We start from the raw sequence: 21,277 nt of genomic DNA on the forward strand, positions 1-21,277 counted from the left end.
GCTCAGGAGCACAGGAACCCCCATCCTGCAATGCCCAGGCTTTATTACCAACAGGGAGGGCTCAGGAGCACAGGAACCCGCATCCTGCAATGCCCAGGCTTTATTACCAATAAGTAGAGCTCAGGAGCACAGGAACCCCCATCCCGCAATGCCCAGGCTTTATTACCAACAGGGAGGGCTCAGGAGCACAGGAACCCCCATCCTGCAATGCCCAGGCTTTATTACCAACAGGGAGGGCTCAGGAGCACAGGAACCCCCATCCTGCAATGCCCAGGCTTTATTACCAATAAGTAGAGCTCAGGAGCACAGGAACCCCCATCCAGCAATGTCCAGGCTTTATTACCAATAAGTAGAGCTCAGGAGCACAGGAACCCCCATCCTGCAATGCCCAGGCTTTATTACCAATAAGTAGAGCTCAGGAGCACAGGGACCCCCATCCAGCAATGTCCAGGCTTTATTACCAATAAGTAGAGCTCAGGAGCACAGGAACCCCCATCCCGCAATGCCCAGGCTTTATTACCAACAGGGAGGGCTCAGGAGCACAGGAACCCCCATCCTGCAATGCCCAGGCTTTATTACCAATAAGTAGAGCTCAGGAGCACAGGAACCCCCATCCCGCAATGCCCAGGCTTTATTACCAACAGGGAGGGCTCAGGAGCACAGGAACCCCCATCCTGCAATGCCCAGGCTTTATTACCAACAGGGAGGGCTCAGGAGCACAGGGACCCCCATCCAGCAATGTCCAGGCTTTATTACCAATAAGTAGAGCTCAGGAGCACAGGAACCCCCATCCCGCAATGCCCAGGCTTTATTACCAACAGGGAGGGCTCAGGAGCACAGGAACCCCCATCCTGCAATGCCCAGGCTTTATTACCAATAAGTAGAGCTCAGGAGCACAGGAACCCCCATCCCGCAATGCCCAGGCTTTATTACCAACAGGGAGGGCTCAGGAGCACAGGAACCCCCATCCTGCAATGCCCAGGCTTTATTACCAATAAGTAGAGCTCAGGAGCACAGGAACCCCCATCCCGCAATGCCCAGGCTTTATTACCAACAGGGAGGGCTCAGGAGCACAGGAACCCCCATCCTGCAATGCCCAGGCTTTATTACCAACAGGGAGGGCTCAGGAGCACAGGGACCCCCATCCAGCAATGTCCAGGCTTTATTACCAATAAGTAGAGCTCAGGAGCACAGGAACCCCCATCCTGCAATGCCCAGGCTTTATTACCAACAGGGAGGGCTCAGGAGCACAGGGACCCCCATCCAGCAATGTCCAGGCTTTATTACCAACAGGGAGGGCTCAGGAGCACAGGGACCCCCATCCTGCAATGCCCAGGCTTTATTACCAACAGGGAGGGCTCAGGAGCACAGGGACCCCCATCCAGCAATGCCCAGGCTTTATTACCAACAGGGAGGGCTCAGGAGCACAGGGACCCCCATCCAGCAATGCCCAGGCTTTATTACCAACAGGGAGGGCTCAGGAGCACAGGGACCCCCATCCTGCAATGCCCAGGCTTTATTACCAACAGGGGGGGCTCAGGAGCACAGGAACCCCCATCCTGCAATGCCCAGGCTTTATTGCCAATAAGTAGAGCTCAGGAGCACAGGGACCCCCATCCTGCAATGCCCAGGCTTTATTACCAATAAGTAGAGCTCAGGAGCACAGGAACCCCCATCCTGCAATGCCCAGGCTTTATTACCAACAGGGAGGGCTCAGGAGCACAGGAACCCCCATCCTGCAATGCCCAGGCTTTATTACCAATAAGTAGAGCTCAGGAGCACAGGAACCCCCATCCTGCAATGCCCAGGCTTTATTACCAACAGGGAGGGCTCAGGAGCACAGGAACCCCCATCCTGCAATGCCCAGGCTTTATTACCAATAAGTAGAGCTCAGGAGCACAGGAACCCCCATCCCGCAATGCCCAGGCTTTATTACCAACAGGGAGGGCTCAGGAGCACAGGAACCCCCATCCTGCAATGCCCAGGCTTTATTACCAACAGGGAGGGCTCAGGAGCACAGGAACCCCCATCCTGCAATGCCCAGGCTTTATTACCAACAGGGAGGGCTCAGGAGCACAGGAACCCCCTTCCTGCAATGCCCAGGCTTTATTACCAACAGGGAGGGCTCAGGAGCACAGGAACCCCCATCCCGCAATGCCCAGGCTTTATTACCAACAGGGAGGGCTCAGAAGCACAGGAACCCCCATCCAGCAATGTCCAGGCTTTATTACCAACAGGGAGGGCTCAGGAGCACAGGAACCCCCATCCCGCAATGCCCAGGCTTTATTACCAACAGGGAGGGCTCAGGAGCACAGGAACCCCCATCCTGCAATGCCCAGGCTTTATTACCAACAGGGAGGGCTCAGGAGCACAGGAACCCCCATCCAGCAATGCTGGAGCTTCATTACCAACAGGGAGGGCTCAGGAGTACAGGGACCCCCAACCAGCAATGCTTCGTTAACAACAGGTGGGGCTCGTGCCGGCACTGCTGTTGCCTGGCTGGCTGTGTGGCCGGCCCTGGGCTCTGTGGGACTTCTAGGCGAGTGCTGTCAAGGACCTGCGTTTGGGGGAATAAATGAGGCGGGCTGTCCTCGACTCCCCCGGAGCCTGTGGGATCTGTGAGTGTCTTCAGATGTAGTCGTGAGTAAGCTCATCTGAGAAGAAGGACAGCGGGGCTTGCTGACAACCGGAGTCCCATTTCCTGTCTTCTCAGCTGCCCCGTGCCCAACACATACACCCACATGATTGAGAACGGCTACTCCAGCAAGGCCCGGTTCAAGCTGAGGATCTTCTCCTTCATCCACAACTCCATGGTCTACCTGCACTGCAAACTCCGCATCTGCATGGACTCCCCCGGGGCCACGTGCAAAATCGTAAGTGTTTTTCTGGTTTTCTAAACATTTGGTTGGATTCGGGTTCCTTACTGTTACAACGAAAGGCTCTGTTAATAAAAGCCTGGGGCTCAAGTGGCCGGGGAGCTGTCGCTGTGCTTGTCCTGCAGACTCCGTGTCTGAAATGGTATTTCCACAGCAGGCAGCCCTTGGCTGGAGGACCCCTGTGAATTGGTGGCATTTCCCATTTCCCAGTGACTGAGCTAAGTCCCTCTTGAGGCTATCGTGTTCAACCGACTGTCACATCGGCACTGTCTTGCTGTGACACCTAGTGCTACTAAGGTGACTTACGCATATAAAAATGTCTCTTTAACATGGATGGAACATACCAAATATCAGCCGCTCTGTTATTTAATGAAGATTTTTTCCCTGTCCTTTGTTCAAGATTCACACAGGGGTAATTTTACATTCCTGTGTCCTTAGACTTTTGAATTTGAAATATGCTTTGTAATCCTGAGGTTTGAAAACTGTTCTTTGTACCACAGACAAGTACATGAGGTGGCCACGTGTTGGCCACTGTTGTCTGAGGCAGGGGACAGCTTAAAGTGCTCCAGCGCCTTTTGCTCAGTGACTGAATGCAACTCTCTCCTTGGAGGGTGTGCTCATTTCTGCGCTCACCTGAGCACACGTCACAGAACGCAGCTGTTTTCCTAGGTGATCAAGCTCTGAACCCCTGCAGGATGTGGATAGGGAAGACACACAAGGAAGGCTGATTCAGTTCATGTTCATTTTGCTGAAACAGTAGATCTTCCTGAGCAATGGGACAGAAGGAACCTCAGGTTCTAATGGCAGCAGGCTGAAGGCCACACACGAGGAGCCTGCCCATGGTTCCATCGGAGCCTCAGAGACGACAGGAGCAGTGACAGCCACCGCCAGGATTTGTCTCTGCAGGGAGTGGCTGGCTCTCAAGTTCTTCACAATAAGAGCACTGCACATGGCGTTTTCTCCCAAGCTACTTTAGGATGGTTAGTGCATGAGCTTTCCAGGCTGCTGTAAGAATGCGCCACAAACTGAATGGTGTAAGCAATGGACATTTATTGTTGGAAATAGATGCTCGGTGCCGCAAAGAAAAATCAGCACTGAGACAAAGGATCTTTCAGCAACACAATTTGTATTTCCTGGGCTGCAGGAAGGGCACCCTCGCTAGCCATTGTGCCGTGAGAGTACAATGAACAAAGGAAAACAGACACATTTATCCCTTACGCATTTGGGGCCGTCCTCACTGCTGTGTCTGATCTCCGTTGGCTGGAGCCAGACCTCACAATCTAAACTAAAACCCGATTGGCTAACAACTTAAAACTTTTCTAAACAGGTAACAGCAATGGAGAGCTGGGACATGCCTGTGAGCACGTCCAGCACAGATATCTTGGTTAAAGTACAAGGATGTAGAGTATACTACATGCCTGTAAGCATGGCGTGTCTAACAGCTACATAGGATAGGGCTTCACAAAGTCATTAGCACACTTATCATTTATCAAGAAAAGAAACTAAAAAGGGGCTTTTCTACTTCCCACACTTACTGTCTCAGTTCTGGAGTCAGGAAGTCCAAGATAGAGGTGTCAGCCAGGCTGGTTCCCTCTGAGAGTTATAAAGGAAGGATTCGTCCCAGGGCTCTCTCCCAGCCTCTGGTGGCCTGGGGCGTTCCTTGGCTGGTAGATGGCATTTTCGCTGTCTCTTTGCTTCGCCTTCCCTCGGCACACATCTGTGTCTGTGTCCAAATTTCCCCTTTACATAAGGACACCAGCCATAGTGGATTATCTGTTTCCAAATAAGGTCACATTCACAGGTGCTGGGGTTTAGGACTTCGATCCCTTTTTGGAGGATATGTTGCAACCCATCTCAGGCACATAGTACGCAGATCCCACAGTGTCACTGAGCCAGGCAGTCTTTTTTGTAAGGCCAAGATGTAAAGAGGAGCAAAGGCTGCCACAGCCTTTGGAGAACACAGAGGGACTTTGAGGCCTGTGGCCAAGATACGGTCCTCAAGGGATCCAAGGAACCAGCTCTAGGAACCAAAAGCAGCTCAAGGGTCTGCCCCAGCCTGCTGCTCCTGCAGACCCCACCTCCTTCCCCACTGATGCCTGGGCCTGCCTCTTGCAGCATCGGGACCCTACGCTGGTCTCACCAGGTCTCCCACTCTTCTGCCTAAACTCAGCCCCCTTGCCTTGCAACTTTCAGCAGGATAAAATCGTATGAATCAGATGACCATCCTTAATAGTGAGCTACTTTCTCAGAAATGTTCAACTGATTTGATGTTTCTCTCCTTGGAAAAAAAACCCAGAATTGCAGTAACTTTCGGTTGCTGAAAAACAGTGAAACCTCTGCCACACACCAGATGTCCTGGGGACCCCTCATTCGGTCTGAAGGTGAGTTGATGACTTTGTTTAGTCAGCTAAGGAAAAGATGCAGCCAATTCCTTTCCACCAGCGTGTATTCAGAAAAGCAACTGTTTTGAAATGTGGAACTCTTGAGAGACTTCTGAAAGGCCTATAATAATAGAAACACTAATGGTTAATATTCACTGAGAGCTGCTACGTGTCAGCATGGCGCTAAGTTCTTCACATGCGGAATGTAACATGCTCCTCTCAGCAACCCTGGGGGGCATCATCTATTGCCATACCCATCTACGGATGAAAAGACTGAGGCTTCAAGAGGTCAGGCACAAAGTTACATAATGAAATGTTTTGAGCTGCTTAATATCAAGCCAGTGAAGTTTTCTGACACTGGGTAAATACATCGAGTAGGTTTTTAAGAGATAATAACTCAAGCTATAATCAGGCTTGAGTGTGTGTGTATGTGTGTGCGCGTGCATGTGTGTGCACGTGCGTGTGTGTGTGCGTGTGCATGCATGCACAAATGTTTACCCATTTATCCATTCATCAAGAAAAAGCTGTTTTATTCAAAAGATGCAAAAAATGGCATGTCTGTCCCCCTCAGCTTAAGACTCCCAACAGCCAATTACACTGCACGCATTTTCAAAACCCCAAATCAATTTTCCAGAACAAACATTTTATTTTCTATATGGACTATCATCTTATTTTGAAAAAAAAAAATTGGTTTGGGGGAAATTGTGTGCTTTGGGTATTGAGAGAGAACCCACCAGTTATCCCACAGTATCTGTCCTCATCTCTTTTCCTAGGAATCAAGTCCCCAGCTTTTGCTGGTACATGGCTGGCAGGAATAAAAACGAATTCCAACCTCCTGGCAGTTAAGTGGGGCCATGTGAATAAGTTCTGACCAATGAGGTGTCAATGGAATAGTCATGTGACAACATTTAGAGGTACACCTTCCTTAAAAGATGTCTGTGCCCACCGTCTGCCACTTTCTTTTTCTTCTTTTTTTTTTTGAGATGGAGTCTAGCTCTGTCGTCCAGGCTGGAGTGCAGTGGCACGATCTTGGCTCACTGCAATCTCTGCCTCCTGTGTTCAAGTGATTCTTCTGCCTTAGCCTCCCAAGTAGCTGGGATTAGAGGTGCCTGCCACCACGCCCAGATAATTTTAGTATTTTTAGTAGAGACGGGGTATCACTGTGTTGGCCAGGATAGTCTTGAACTCCTGACCTCATGATCCGCCTGCCTCAGCCTCCCAAAGTGCTGGGATTACAAATGTGAGCCGCTGTGCCCTGCCTGCCACTTTCTTCTTTAGGGCCATGGGGCCCAGACCTTGGAGGGATCTGGCTTCCCCAGAACACTGTGGGCAAGGGGCCAAGGCAGGCCTGGACTCTGACCTCCACTTTTATACCAGGAAGAAAGAAACTTTCCCATCCTTTAGGCCACTGCTATTTTGGTTTTCTCTCTTTCCTTCTTGCTCTTTCTCTTTCTTGACTCATTTGCTGGTTCTCATCCAAAGCATTTGGGAAACTAAAAAAGTAAACACGGTCCCGGGCCACACCCAGGCCACACCCAGGCCACACCCAGGCCACACCCAGGCTACACCCAGGCCACACCCAGGCCACACCCAGGCCCACTCACTCAGAATCTCTAGATTTGGGTCCCAGGCCCCTGGGCTGATCATCAGGTGACTGTTGGTCGAGGTGCTGGGACAACCTGCTTCTCCTCACTCTTCATTTTCTTAAATTGCTGGGAAGAATTGGTCAGCCTATTTCTTTCACCCTATAAGAAATAGCATCCATATGAAATGTGTTCTCATTAATAGATAATGTGTTCTTTCATGAATAGAAATTAAACTTCTCCTTCATTCATTGATATTATAGGGAATGCCATGACTAGGGGATGAAAAGCACAAGACTTGGAGTTGGGACACCTGAGTTTGATTATAGAGTCTGACACTTATGAGCTGTGTGGTTCATCCATCAGCCCCCCATACATCTATCTACTCATCTTTCCATCTGTCATTTATCCATCCATCCATCTCTCCATCTATCCATTTATCCATCCACCTATTCATTGATCATCCATCCATCCACCCATTCATCCATCTATCCATCTATCATCCACACATCTATCATCCATCCGTCCACTCATCTATTATCCATTCATCCATCTACCCATTCATTCATCCATCCATCCACTCATTCATTCATCCATCTATCATCCATCCGTCCAGTCACCCACCCATCCATCTATCCATCTACTCATCTATCATCCATCTATCCATTGATCATCCATCTATCCATCTATCATCCATTCATCTATCATCCATCCATCCACCCATTCATTAATTCTCCATCATCCATCCATCCATTCACCCATTCATTCATCATCCATCCATCCATTCATCCATCTATCCATCCACTCATCTATTATCCATCCATTGATCATTCATCCATCCACTCTTTCATTCATCCATCTGTCTACCTCCATCCATCCATTCATCTATCCATCCATTCATCTATCATCCATCATCCATCTATCATCCATCCATTCATTCATCTATCATCTATCTAGTCATTCATCATCCATCATCCATCCATTCATCCATCCATCCATCCATCCATTCATCCATCATCCATCCATCTATTCCTTTGTCTATCATCCATCCATTCATCTATCATCTATCTATTCATCCATTTATCCATCCATCAATTCATTCATCTATCATCTGTTCATCCATCCATCCATTCATCTGTCATCTATCAATCCATTATCCATCTATCATCCATCCATTCATTAATCCATCCATTCATCTATCATCTACCCATTCATCCATCCTTTTATCATCCATTCATCCCTCCATCATTCATCCATTCATCCTCCATCCATCAATTCATCCATCTGCCCATCCATCCATTTATCTATCCATCTATCCACGTATTCATTAATTCATTCACCTGCTATGTTTCAGATGCTCTGATTTTTCCTTGCAGCATGCCCTGCCTACCTCATAAGGTTGTTGTGAGTGTCTATTGATAAGAGATTTGTGAGGTTGAAAGTAGGCTCCTTGGATTCAAAGCTTGACTCTGACACTGCATAATTTTGTGACTTTGTGCATGCTGCATGTGCATTGTGCCTTATGTGAAATGGAAAAAATAATAATTCCTGCTTCATACATAGAAGTTATTGATAAGTGCTACTTTTCACTTGTAACCGGTAGAGCACTGCAGTGGCATAACCAATGCAAGAAGGGTGTGACTTCTCAGGCTGAAGAACAATGATTGTACATATTCATGCTGCTCAACATTCTTTCTCATTGTGTTCGTAGCCTTTGTTGGGTCTATGACTGTCATACAAATGCACAGCAAAATCTTTTAGACACATGGAGTCTCCCAGTTGGTGGGGACTTGCCTACGCTTTAATAGTGACACAGTTGAAGACTGCAGAGGTGAGAGGAGGCTGGCAGACATGTTCCTCAGGACCTCACCTCTATCCACAGCTTCTGAGCTCCCATGCTCTGCCCCCGCCATCACCAGCACCTCCACTTCAGGGAAGAAATGAGGACGACTCAGCAATTTTGGGGAATGCGCCTAAGCTCACACAGCTGGTACCTGCATGAGCTGGGCCTGAGAGTGCAGATCCAGGCTGTTTATAACCCGCTCTCTTCTCTCTGTCCCCAGGGAACTGGGCTGGTTTCATTTTGAGGCCTCCCTCCACCCCAGCCCTCACATCATATTCACGATGTCCTGGCATCTCCGTAACAGAATCTCACAGCCTGGGTGGCTTAATCAACAGAAATCTGTTTTCTCCCAGTTCTGGAGGCCAGAAGTCCAAAATCAAGGTGCTGGCAGAGCCACAGTCTCTCGGAACATTGTAGCGGGGAGTTCTCCCCTGCGCCATCCTCGTTTCTGCTGGCTGTGGTCAGTCTTTGGTGGACCTTGGCTTGCAGCTGCCTCCCTCCAGTCTCTGCCCCCATCTGCACACAGACTTCTCCCTGTGTGTCCGTGTGCACCTGGCCTTCTTTTTACAAGGACACCAGTCACATAGGACTAAGGGCCGATCTACCTCAATGTGGCTTCATCTTAACTAATTGCATCTGCAACAATTCCATTTCCAAATAAGGCCATGCCCCACAGTGCTGGGGGGTCAGGATTTTTTTTTGTTGTTGTTAAAACAAGTTGTTTTTTTCAATATTTTATTTTTTATTAATAAAATAATTGTATGTATTCATGGGGTACATATTTTGATATGTACAATCTAGTGATCAGATAAGGATAATTAGCATGTTCATCATCTCAAACATTTATTTTTTTATTTTTATTTTTTATTATACATTAAGTTCTGGGTACGTGTGCAGACTATGCAGGTTTGTTACATTGGTGTACACGTGCCGTGGTAGTGGTTTGCTGCATCCATCACCCTGTTATCTACATTAAGTATTTCTACTAATGCTATCCCTCTCCAATACCCCCACCCCTTGCTATTCCTCCCCTAGCCCCCCACTCACCAGGTCCTGGTGTGTGATGTTCCCCTCCCTGTGTCTGTGTGTCCTCATTGTTCAACATCCACTTATGAGTGAGAATATTCAGTGTTTGGTTTTCTGTTCTTGTGTCAGTTTGCTGAGAATGATGATTTCCAATTTCATCCATGTCCCTTCAAAGGACATGAACTCATCCTTTTTTTATGGCTGCATAGTATTCCATTTTGTGTATGTGCCACATTTCTTTATCCAGTCTGTCATTGATGGGCATTTGGGTTGGTTCCAAGTCTTTGTTTTTGTGAACAATGCTGCAGTGAACATACGTGTGCATGTGTCTTTATAATAGAATGATTTATAATCCTTTGGGTATATACCCAGTAATGGCATTGCTGGGTTAAATGGAATTTCTATTTCTAGATCCTTGAGGAATCACCACACTGTCTTCCACAATGGTTGAATTAATTTATACTCCCACCAACAGTGTAAAAGCATTTCTATTTCTCCACATCCTCTCCAGCATCTGTTGTCTCCTGATTTTTTAATGATTGTCATTCTAACTGGTGTGAGGTAGTATCTCAATGTGGTTTTGATTTGCATTTCTCTAATGCCCAGTGATGATTAGCTTTTTTTCATAGGTTTGTTGACTGTATAAATGTCTTCTTTTGGAAAGTGTCTGTTCATATCCTTTGCCCACTTTTTGATGGGATTGTTTTTTTCTCGTAAATTTGTTTAAGTTCTCCATAGATTCTGGATATTAGCCCTTTGTCGGATGGGTAGATTGCAAAAATTTTTTCCCATTCTGTTGGTTGCCAGTTCACTCTATTGATAGTTTCTTTTGCCGTGCAGAAGCTCTTAAGTTTAATTAGATCCCATTTGTCTATTTTGGCTTTTGTTGCCATTGCTTTTGGTGTTTTAATCATGAAATCTTTGCCCATGCCTATGTCCTGAATGATATTGTCTAGGTTTTCTTCTAGAGTTTTTATGGTGCTAGGCCTCATGTTTAAATCTTTAATCCATCTAGAGTTAATTTTTGTATAATGTGTAAGGAAGGGACCCCGTTTCAGCTTTCTGCATATGGCTAGTTAGTTTTCCCAACACCATTTATTAAACAGGGAATCCTTTCCCCTTTGCTTGTTTTTGTCAGGTTTGTCAAAGATCAGATGGTTGTAGTTGTGTGGTCTTCTTTCTGAGGACTCTGTTCTGTTCCATTGGTCTATGTCTCTGTTTTGGTACCAGTACCATGATGTTGTTATCACAGTAGCTTTGTAATATAGTTTGAAGTCAGGTAAGTGTGATGCCTCCAGCTTTGTTTTTTTTTTCTTAGGATTGTCTTGGCTAGTTGGGCTCTTTTTTGGTTCCATTTGAAGTTTAAGGTGTTTTTTTCCCCAATTCTTTGAAGAAAGTCATTGGTAGTTCGATGGGGATAGCATTAAATCTATTGGGGCAGTATGGCCATTTGATTTCAGCATATTTGTTTTTGCAAAAGGTGAGGGGTTTGCAATTTAACACAGAGATAAGCCCGTGTATTGACAATTTAAGAAAGCATCCATTTGGGCATCTTCCCCGAATGTATACTACCAACAAACAGCATATCAGCATCATAATTTCTGCATTCAGCTTTTGGAACTCTTCCACGGTCTTTCTTTCCTAGCTTCCCCACTTATTTCACAGTCATGAGAGCGTCCCTGTGCTGAGAAGCAGAGAAAGTTTGAGGACAGTGTCCAGGGAGTGCTCAGTGGCAGGAAGGGCCTGCAGCAAGTCCTGAGACCGCTCAGCAGTGAGGAGACCGAGGAGCCCTAGACAGTGGCTGAGCTGGAACTCAGACCCGTGGAAGGGCCCTGTTTCCTCTGCATCTGGGTTCTTTTTATTTTTGATTTTTTATCTTACTTTAAGTTCTGGGAAACCTGTGCAGAATGTGCAGGTTTATTACGTAGGTATACCTGTGCCATGGCGGTTTGCTGCACCCACCAACCCATCATCTCGGTTTTAAGCCCCACCTGAGTTCTTCCCTTTCCCTCACTGGGTTATATCCCCCTTTACAACAGCAGCCGTGGCTCAGAGTCCTGCCCATCATTTAATTTACCCCCGCATCATGGACTGACATGCAGTCTGACGGTCATGGTGCACACGCAGCTCCACAGGCATGGAGGCTCTCTGAGCACGGAGATGCCCTGTTTGGCAGGACCTTGCCAATGGCTGTGGGAAACTGTGATCCACGATTCTTGGAGCTTGTTCTCCATTTCTAGCTAATCTTGCCGTGGGGAGTAACCATTCCTGGGCTTTGGTGTCAGTCAGTGGGCAGAACTGGTCTGCAGACACGTTGTGGCCAGCCCCGAGCTAGTGGATCAGTTAGGAGCACACAGCTGCAGGTCACAGAAACCTAGCTGGAGAAGTGGTGACTGAACAGGGCTGCGTCTTTCTCGGGGCTGACAGTCCGGGGCCATTCCAGGCTGCAAGGGGCCAGCAGGATTGGGTCTCCTTGGTCTTTCTGTTCCAGCATCCTCAGGGAGGTGTCCCTCCTTGTGCTGGCAAGGTGGCCCGTAACTCAAGGAACAGGAGGAAGGTCCACTAGAGAGCTCTTGGGGGTTGGACTTAGGGGCCATCGTGATTTAGGAGTGGTCTGGGGAGGCAGCCAGCTAGGGTTTGGGGCGCTTAGTTCCTTGGGGAAGTTGCAGTCACTCTGGCTGGAGGAGGGGGAGTTCCCTGTTCCTCTCTCTGGAGGGGTGGTCTGGTTCTAGCCAACTTACTGTTCAGCACCCCAGGGATCCTCCAGTGCCATTGTCAAACAGCCTTGCTGATGGTGACACCCCTGTGCTGTTTCTTGGGGGACCCAAAGCAGCATCTACTCTGGGCAGACTGCCTGGAAATCAATACAGGGAATGGAAACGGGATCTCAAGTGCTCCTGGTTGCCCAGGAAGGCTGTTTCCAAAGTGAATCTTCCTGATATGTGGGGGGGGAAACACCCCGAGATGGAGGGGACTGGGGGGGACAACGTGTTGCAGGATGTGGCTGTGACCTGGCTATAGATGCCCTTGATGATGAGTTATGCCCTGACAAGGTGCACTCCCCAGGGCGGGGCCACCAAGTGGGGAGGGGTCACCTCTCCCCCTTGGTTGATGGGGCTGGCCAGAGAGCTGGCAGATGGCTGGCATCTTTCTCAGTCAGCTCAGTTTTTAAAAAAAATTAAGGCCGGGTGTGGTGGCTCACACCTGTAATCCCAGCACTTTGGGAGGCCAAGGCAGGTGGATCACAAGGTTAAGAGATTGAGACCATCCTGGCCAAAATGGTGAAACCGTTTCTACTGAAAATATAAAAATTAGCTGGGCATGGTGGTGGGTACCTGTAGTCCCAGCTACTCAGGAGGCTGAGGCAGAAGAATCGCTTGAACCTGGGAGGCAGAGGTTGCAATGAGCTGAGATTGTGCCACTGCACTCCAGCCTGGTGACAGAGGAAGACTCTGTTAAAAAAAAAAAATTTAACTTGAGATGAAAGTCACGTAACCTCAAGCTATCTGTGTTAAAGTAAATCACTCAGTGGTGTTTAGTACGTGGACAATGTGGCACAGCCACCAACTCCATCTAGTTTCAAAATGTTTTCCTCACCCTGAATGCGGCTTCATACTCACTAGTGACTCCCCGTCCGCCTTCCCCTCCTCCCTGGAAATCGCCCTTTTTCTGTCGGTTCGGTTCCTATAACAGGATCACGTTGCATGTGCCTCAGGCGCCGGCTTCTTTCACTCAGCGCGACGTGTTCAAGGCTCACTGACATCGCAGTGGGTTGGTGCTTTTTTCCCCCCTGGCTGGGTAACGTTCCCCAGTGGGTCCGCGCTTTGTTCCCCCCGGGCTGGGTAATGTTCCCCAGTGGGTTCGCGCTTTGTTCCCCCCGGGCTGGGTAACGTTCCCCAGTGGGTCCGCGCTTTGTTCCCCCCGCGCTGGGTAACGTTCCCCAGTGGGTCCGCGCTTTGTTCCCCCCGGGCTGGGTAACGTTCCATTGCGTGCTGGGCCGCATTGTGTGGATTCATTCACCAGTTGGTGGGTATTTGGGTTGTTGACCCCCTTTGGCTGGTGCTGTGAACATGGATGTGGAAGAAGCTGTTGGAGCCCCTGTTCTCACGTCTTTTAGGGTCCACACTGTTTTTCCATTGCTCCTCTGGGCCTGGAGACGGCCCACTCCTCTGTGTTGTGGAGACTGTGTAGGCCCAACCTGTGTCTCCACACAGGGAGTCAGGCTGGGCTCTCCTCCCGCCACAGGAAGACCTGTTGGTTCCTCCCAGCCCCGGCTCATGGCCCAGGCCTCCCCAGGCCGCGCTGTCCTTACTGCAGTGCTGTCCTGGGCTCGGACACCTGCCTCACCTTTAATAACCCAGAGCCACACAGGTGTGCATGTGGGCCTCACATTCCCAAGCTTCAGATCCATCAGCCCAGATCTGGGTACGGGATTAAATAAAGGGAGAAGATATGAAAAGAAAATCACCTTAAAAAGTTTGGAAATGGAGAGGAGAATAATTTAAATAAAAAAAAACCTTATACGTGGCAAAAAAGTAAAAGGAAAGAATGGACATAGATCAATGTAGAAGTCGCTGAGTTAGAAATCAGACAGGTAGAATCAATGAATGGTCTGGTTCTTTGAAAAACATCTCTGGGATAGAAAATTCAACAGCCAACCTAGTTCTTTAGAGACAGCTTTAAAATACAAAAGTCGATTTTCTGCTGATTCTTGAAGCTGTATCATTGTAGTTTGGAATACAATTCTCTCTACTTTTATGTTTAGACATTTCTATATAAAAAATAAAAATAGAGAAGAGAAATAGCAGGAAAACATAAACTGACAAATACATGTAAATATCAGAAAAATAAAGACAAAACCGTGAGCGGTAAATAGAGTGTCAGTACCCAGTGGCAAAGTTCACCAGGACAATAAAGCACCTTCTGTCTGTCGCCTTCCTCCATTCAGGCAGATCTCTCACCTGTGCCTGTCTCCTCCCCAGGTGAGCCTCCACGTGCAGAAGCAGGCCTGGGCACTGGCTATGTGGTCCTCACCGTGGTGGCCATCTCTGTGCTGGTGGTGGGAGCAGCCACCTTTCTGATCGTGCGCTACCGGAGAACCAATGGGAGATACAACTTTACAATCCAGTCCGACAACCTCAGCTACCGGCTGTTCTACGGATAGGAGGCGCAGGCTGGCAGGAAGGTGGGTGCGGAGTGGGCGTGTCTGATGTGTGGGTCCTGCCTTGGCCACTCACGGGGACGGCAGAGTGGGATTTGGCCAAGGGTAGATTTGTGTGTGCGTCTGTGTTTTGTGGCCCTTTACGGGGTGTGCAGCCTCACTTCTGAAAAGGCAGCCATGAGCAGGCAGGGGGGAAACTGTAGGTGGGTTGGTGAAGGTTTCATTGCTTCACACGCTCACTGGACTGGCTTCATGATACCAGCGTGCTACACCACGGGTGACCGTGGGACCCAGGTGCCCACCACAAATCCTGTCTCTGCCACTCACTCTCTGGGCTGCCCAGGCAAGGTATTGAGCCTCTTGGTGCCTCAGTTTCCTCATTCGTAAAAGGAAATGTGGTAACAGCCCCGGCCACGCACAGGCTGTGAGATTCAAATGGGAAGATGCACAATAGGCCCCGCTGTGGGGTCCGACACCTTCGGTCACTGACGGATCCTAATGATTGTCCTCCGCTGACTGTCCCTGAAACCCGTCACTCGCAGGGATCGTCATATGTGGCGTGGACACCACAGGGCACCCACACACCACGCTGCTCAGGGCCACAGCCCCGACTTGCGTATGACCTTTTGAGGCTGGAGACCTCTGGAGGCTGAAGACCTCTGGAGGCTGATCTGCCCTGTGGACTTGTTCTTCCTGGGTCTGCACATAGCCCACCACAAATGAATGACACGTGTGATGGAGGCAGGGTTGTTAGTGTAAACCTCTAGTGGGAAACACCAAGACTGTGACTTTTGTAAAGATTTTGAGGTTTTTCCAACAAAGAACATGCCTGTAATCCCAGCACTTTGGGATGCCAAGGAGGGAGGATCACTTAAGCCTGGGGAACATAGAAAGATCCCATCTCTATAAAAAACACAAAAATAAGCCGGATATAGTGGCGTACACCTGTGGTCCCAGCTACTCGGGAGGCTGAGGTGGGAGGATGGCTTAAGCTCGGGAGGTGGAGGTTGCAGTAAGCCGAGACCGCCCCACTGCACTCCAGAGGAAGACCCTGTCCCAACATAACTAAATAAATAATAGAAGAAGAAGAGAAGGGACCACAGGGCTTATCTGGCAGGGCATGTGACTGCTGCTTCCAAATGCTCTCGAGGTGCCTGTGGTTAGGGGGCTGGGATTGATCTGGGCCCCCACGCTGGGCGTTAGTCCAGGCGCTGCTCCCTCACCCGTGTGTTCTCCCTGCATCCACCTCACCTGGCAGGACTCGGCTGCTCAGGAGGCAGAGCCAAGCAAGGCTTCCTTCGTCCGAGGATTTCTTTAGCAGGTGACTGTGTTTTCATTTTCTGTGGTCATGGTTCTCTCTCTACTTCTCTTGCAAAAACCTTTACATGAGAGAAGCCTGCTTCATGGTAACTTCAAATGGAAGAAACAGAAAATTCCTCCACAGACCTGACTTGCCCAGGCCACGTGGAGTGAGGCCAGCTCTGGAGCACCTTCCCACCACATGCCGCCACACTGGCCAGCCTCCCCGGAGGCCACCACCAACTTCCCCACCTCCGGTGGTGTTAGGGGAACCAACCCTCTGTTAGCTGCGGAGGTTGCAGACCATGGGAGGAATCTTCTCTCCCGTCTGAAGCACATTTCCTTTCCTCTAGCATGAGGAACGCTGGTTCCCTGGGGAAGCAGACAGTTTTCCCATCTAATTTATTCGATTCAACAAATGTTATTGTGTGAAGGTTTCTCCTGGTCCCTCTCGTCTTCACCCCAGGAAACAGCCTCCCATGGACCCATCATTACCGCATTAGGCCGGTCTCACACTGCTCTAAAGAAATGCCTGAGACTGGGTCACTCGTAAGAAAAGAAGTCGGCTGGTGGTTCCACAGGCTGTACAGGAAGCATGCGACATCGGCCTCAGGGGAGAACTTATGATGATGGTGGGAGGCCAAAGGGAAGCAGGCATGTCTCACATGGCTGGCGCAGGAGGAAGGGGTCGGGGCAGGTGCTACAGACTTCTAATCAGCCAGATCTCGTGAGGACTCTGTCATGAGACAGCCCCAAGGGGATGGTGCTAAACCAGTCACGAAGGATCCAACCACCTCCCAGCAGGCCCCACCTCCAACATGGAGATCACATTCAACATGAAACATGGGTGGGGGTGGAGATCCACACCATATCAGCTGCCCACCCTGTAAGCCAAGACCCCAAATGAAGAATGTTCTGGATGCCCTCGAATGGTGGGCAGGAAGGCCAAGCATGCCCCTGCTAGCATTTTCCACCCACGTATTCCCAGACCTGAGCTGCCTTCTCTCCAGGGTTCTCCCCAGGAAGGATTCTCTCGCTGGCTCCCCAAAACAGGCTCTTGGGAAAGGAACTATGTTTTCTACTAAGGTTAGCAGCACCCGACAGTGCTGGCTGTGTGGCCACACATGGGACATCGTCCTTAGCACTATGCACTAGCATCCTGTGTTGTAGATGGGAATCAGGGCAGAAAGGGATAGATGTCCCGGGTCACGTGGCTAGGAGGTGGCAGAGCTGGGACTACATGGGATTTCCATTTGGCTCTGCGGTCAGCTCTCTTAGCTACCAAGCTTAGAGTCTTTCTTTCTTTCTTTCTTTCTTTCTTTCTTTCTTTCTTTCTTTCTTTCTTTCTTTCTTTCTTTCTTTCTTCTTTCTTTCTTTTTCTTTCTTTCTTTCTTTCTCTCTCTCTCTTTCTCTCTCTCTTTCTTTCACTCTCTCTTTCTCTCTCTCTCTTTCTTTCTTTCTTCTTTCTTTCTCTCTCTCTCTCTCTCTCTCTCCCTCTCTCTCTCTCTTGTTTTGAGACAGAGTCTCATTCTATGTCCCAGGCTGGAGTGCAGTGATGTAATCTTGGCTCACTGCAACCTCTGCCTCCCAGGTTCCAGTGATTCTCCTGCCTCAGCCTCCTGAGTAGCTGGGAGTACAGGTGCATGCCACCATGCCCAGCTAATTTTTGTATTTTTAGTAGAGACGAGATTTCACCATGTTGGTCAGCTGGTCTTGAACTCCTGACCTCAAGTGAACCACCAGCCTTGGCCTCCCAAAGTGCTGGGATTACAGGCGTGAGCCACGATGCCCAGCCACCTTAGAGCCTTTCTAAGGCTAGTATGCGTGTGACTGATGGGCCCTTAGAACAATGCCCTTGCCTTTCCCCTTCATCAGAGACCTGGAGAATTTATATTTTAGCAGTTGTGCAAGCAGGTTCATAATTCTTGCTGTGGGGGCACCAGGTGTCCCAGTTTAGAAGGAACAACTGTTGTGGGTACAGGGAAAGAACCTTCCCAGGACCTCTGAGCCTCCCAGGGAGGCAGGTGCTGCTTAGTTGTGGTCTGGGTCCTCCGCCACCTCTGAGAATCCCAAATGGGGTGGGCACAGCAGTGAAGTTTCAGTTCAACTGTACACCCTAATAGAGAAAAATAAGTGAGCTTCCTCAGCTTGGTAGCTTTTGGCTTCTGGTTTGCGGCCCATGGGGTTTGGGTCATGAACACCCTCTCGTCACCAACCCTATTGCCTTCCATCCTGGGCAGGAGACGTTGTCAATACCAGCCTGCCCCTCTTCATCACGCAAGCAGCTTCTCCAGCCAAGCCTGTCTCGCCTGTGCTCAGGTCCTTATTCTCTTGAGATAACAGATTTTTGAAACAACTCAGCAAAGTGTGGTAGACACTGGCCCCAATCTTAAAATGAGGAAATGGGGCCCAGAGAACTCAAGGAAATCCTCCCAGGTCACACAGCAAAGTCTACAGCACACATTTCCAAAAGGCAACCTCCATGCTGCCCTCGCTGGGCTACTGCGCCAGAGAAAATACCACCCGCTTGTGGATGTGAGTTGGCCAATGTGAGACGGATGCTTTTATCGCTTTGTCTTACCCCCTATCCTGCCAGGACTCCTGGTAACTAATGTGCACATTATTCTGGGGTCTCAGAACTCTTACATCACAGACGGGGTCAGTGCTAGAGGCCAGTCACCTCCCTAGGTAGAGTTACGAGGAAATGTCAGTGCCTCTTATTTAGTATTTAAGACATGAGTCCCAGCAACGAGGCCCACACTTGTCTTGCTTGCTTTCTAAGGAAGTCTGGTGGGTTGGTGCCAAGGTTACACTGAATGTCCCCTCCTCAAAATCAAAACATCCGAGGGAAAACTGGCCTCTCGCCTTTCCTTGCTCTCCTGCGGCTTCTGTCTTCTGAAGTGAGAACGGTCTCATCACTAGTTCTAAACTTTCTGCAGCATCTGCTGTTTGAAAACCATCGCCAACCCACCCACTCCCTGCCAGGTTGGTCCTTGGGCAGCCCCACTCAGAAATGTTCCCAGAGTGCTGGTGGGTTCTCCACGGATGGTGCAAAGGTGCAGGCGCCCCAGGTGTGCTTGTCCAGCTGAGGTATCTGCACCAGCCACCCCCACCAGTTGGTGTGGTGAAAGCGTCACCCACCTGAGAGCAGGCACAGTCCCATGGCCCCTGTTCCAGTTGGTGTGGTGAGAGCGTCACCCACCTGAGAGCAGGCACAGCCCCACGGCCCCCGTTCCGCTGTGCACTCTGGTAGTGGCTGGATTTTCATTTGGGGCATCTGTCCCTCTCCGGGAAGCATAGATGCCACGCCCTCGGGTTGGTAGTTCCTCCAGCACACATCCTCCTGGGGTTTTCTGTGTCAGCTTCACATTTCCTCCCTGCAAGCTGACCCGGGTGACCTCTTCCTCCATGCAGGTCGCCGTGAGTCAACCTGCCTCGAGAACCTTGGAGCTTCCCTGGCGGGCTGCCCCAGGATCCGTAGTGTCTCTCTGCATCTCCATCCATCCCTTGGTTCTTAACTCTTCAAGCCTTAATGGGGGTCTGCTCTGATGGGTGTGCACTGCCAGCGCCTGAGTGAGCCCAGAGAAGATGACAGCAGCCACCGTCTTCCCCCAAGAGGCAGGCTGTCTGGTGGGTCCCAGAGGAGCCACACCTCACAGGCAGATGAAGGGGCTATGGGAATGGGGGCAGTGCTGGGGGTGCCCCGGCTCTACCACCACCCACACGGCCCCCACAGTCCAGACCTCCCAGACCTGTGACCCTCCACGGCAGCCCATGGGACCCTCCTGGGCTTGCTCTCCCTTGACATCCCTCACTCTTTGGCAAATATAGAATATTCCACATTCTCAGAGAGACCGGGCAGTGCTCTTAATGCTCTTTTAAAAATAGGTCAGTCTTAGAAATACGCTGCTGATGTTATTCTTGGAGGATGTTTATGCTCATCAACTTTTCTCCTGTGTACTAAGCTATTGCTTTTATTTACACAACCGCGACTCAAAAGGCACTCCATTAATATGACAGTCTTTTTAGTAAGTAGAAATAACATATACACATCACTACATTTTTCTAAGCATTTTCACAGCCATTTTTTTTTCGCATAATCCGACCACAGGAGGAGCTGTGATTTACCCATTACACAATGAGAAACCAGAGGAGTTGATTAATTACTTAATTGAGGTCACAGAATGAATTAGCAAGAAAATGGTTCTAAAACATAAGCATTTTAGTCTAGCATTTTCTCCATTATACCGTCCTGAGTGATAATGCTTTGTACTTTATTTGAAATAAACTGGAATTGTGTTAGATAGCTCATACCTCAACGTAGAGTGCTTTTCCTCAACGAACTTAGAACTGTAATGTGGCCTTAGTTTTCAATCTGTGATATGAATTTTGTTGAATATATCTAATTGTCATTCATAAAGAACATTTGGGGAAAAGGAATATTCTCAGAGTCAGTAAAGGATGACAGTGGGTGATGCGTGTGGATCACAGATTCTGAGCAGTAGAATCGATTGCACAGGACACTGCGATGCGGCTGGTTGTGCTGGATGCGCCGTCTGGGACGGTCACATTACAGGCTCACTGGGCCTCCGCCGAGGGCTGGTGCTGCGTCGGCACTCTGGGGAGGCCAGGAACACATCTCCGACTCTTCCCAAGTCACGTCCAGCTGCTCTGATGTCAGCTGAGGAACTTTCACTTGCCTTTCTTGGAAGAGCGCGACATATTCAGTAAAACTGTGTGAGCCCCATGACTGTGTGGCTCATTGGATTTCAGATAAAGTCCTTGGCGTATATTTAAAAACCCTGTCTTTCAAACTTTGTCCACAGCTTTCGTGTACTCTTAATACACATGCCACGTCTGTTCATTTGTGTTTTCTACAATAATGAAAACGTGATTTCTTCTCATCCAAGTCTATTCTTTGACAAATACTCCCTGAACACTCGCGGTGCTCCAAGCCCTGAGCTCAGTGCTCTGGGCAAAATGGTGAGGGAGGCAAACAGAGCCCTGCCCTCACAGAGCACATGGTCTTGTGGGGGAGGGAGACACTGAAATCAGATGATGGGACCCATGCGAGGTGCTGAAAGTGACGATTACACGTGTGCTGTGAG

General features: G+C 49.3%; 1 protein-coding gene across 1 annotated transcript in view; it reads left to right on the plus strand.

The window, feature by feature from the left end:
- The window catches only part of UMODL1 (uromodulin like 1), an 82,188-nt gene extending 61,115 nt beyond the window's left edge, over window positions 1-21,073 (plus strand). Inside the window, exons 19-22 of the mRNA XM_054248944.2 lie at window positions 2,714-2,873; window positions 5,173-5,257; window positions 14,692-14,894; window positions 19,584-21,073. Of these exons, the coding sequence (XP_054104919.2) occupies window positions 2,714-2,873; window positions 5,173-5,257; window positions 14,692-14,873 (427 nt within the window). The 3' untranslated portion in view covers window positions 14,874-14,894; window positions 19,584-21,073. The remainder of the gene's footprint in view (window positions 1-2,713; window positions 2,874-5,172; window positions 5,258-14,691; window positions 14,895-19,583) is intronic.
- The last annotated feature ends 204 nt before the right edge of the window (window positions 21,074-21,277 follow it).

The sequence above is a fragment of the Callithrix jacchus genome, chromosome 21 (assembly GCF_049354715.1).
Source record: "Callithrix jacchus isolate 240 chromosome 21, calJac240_pri, whole genome shotgun sequence".
Classification (NCBI taxonomy): Eukaryota; Metazoa; Chordata; class Mammalia; order Primates; family Cebidae; genus Callithrix; species Callithrix jacchus.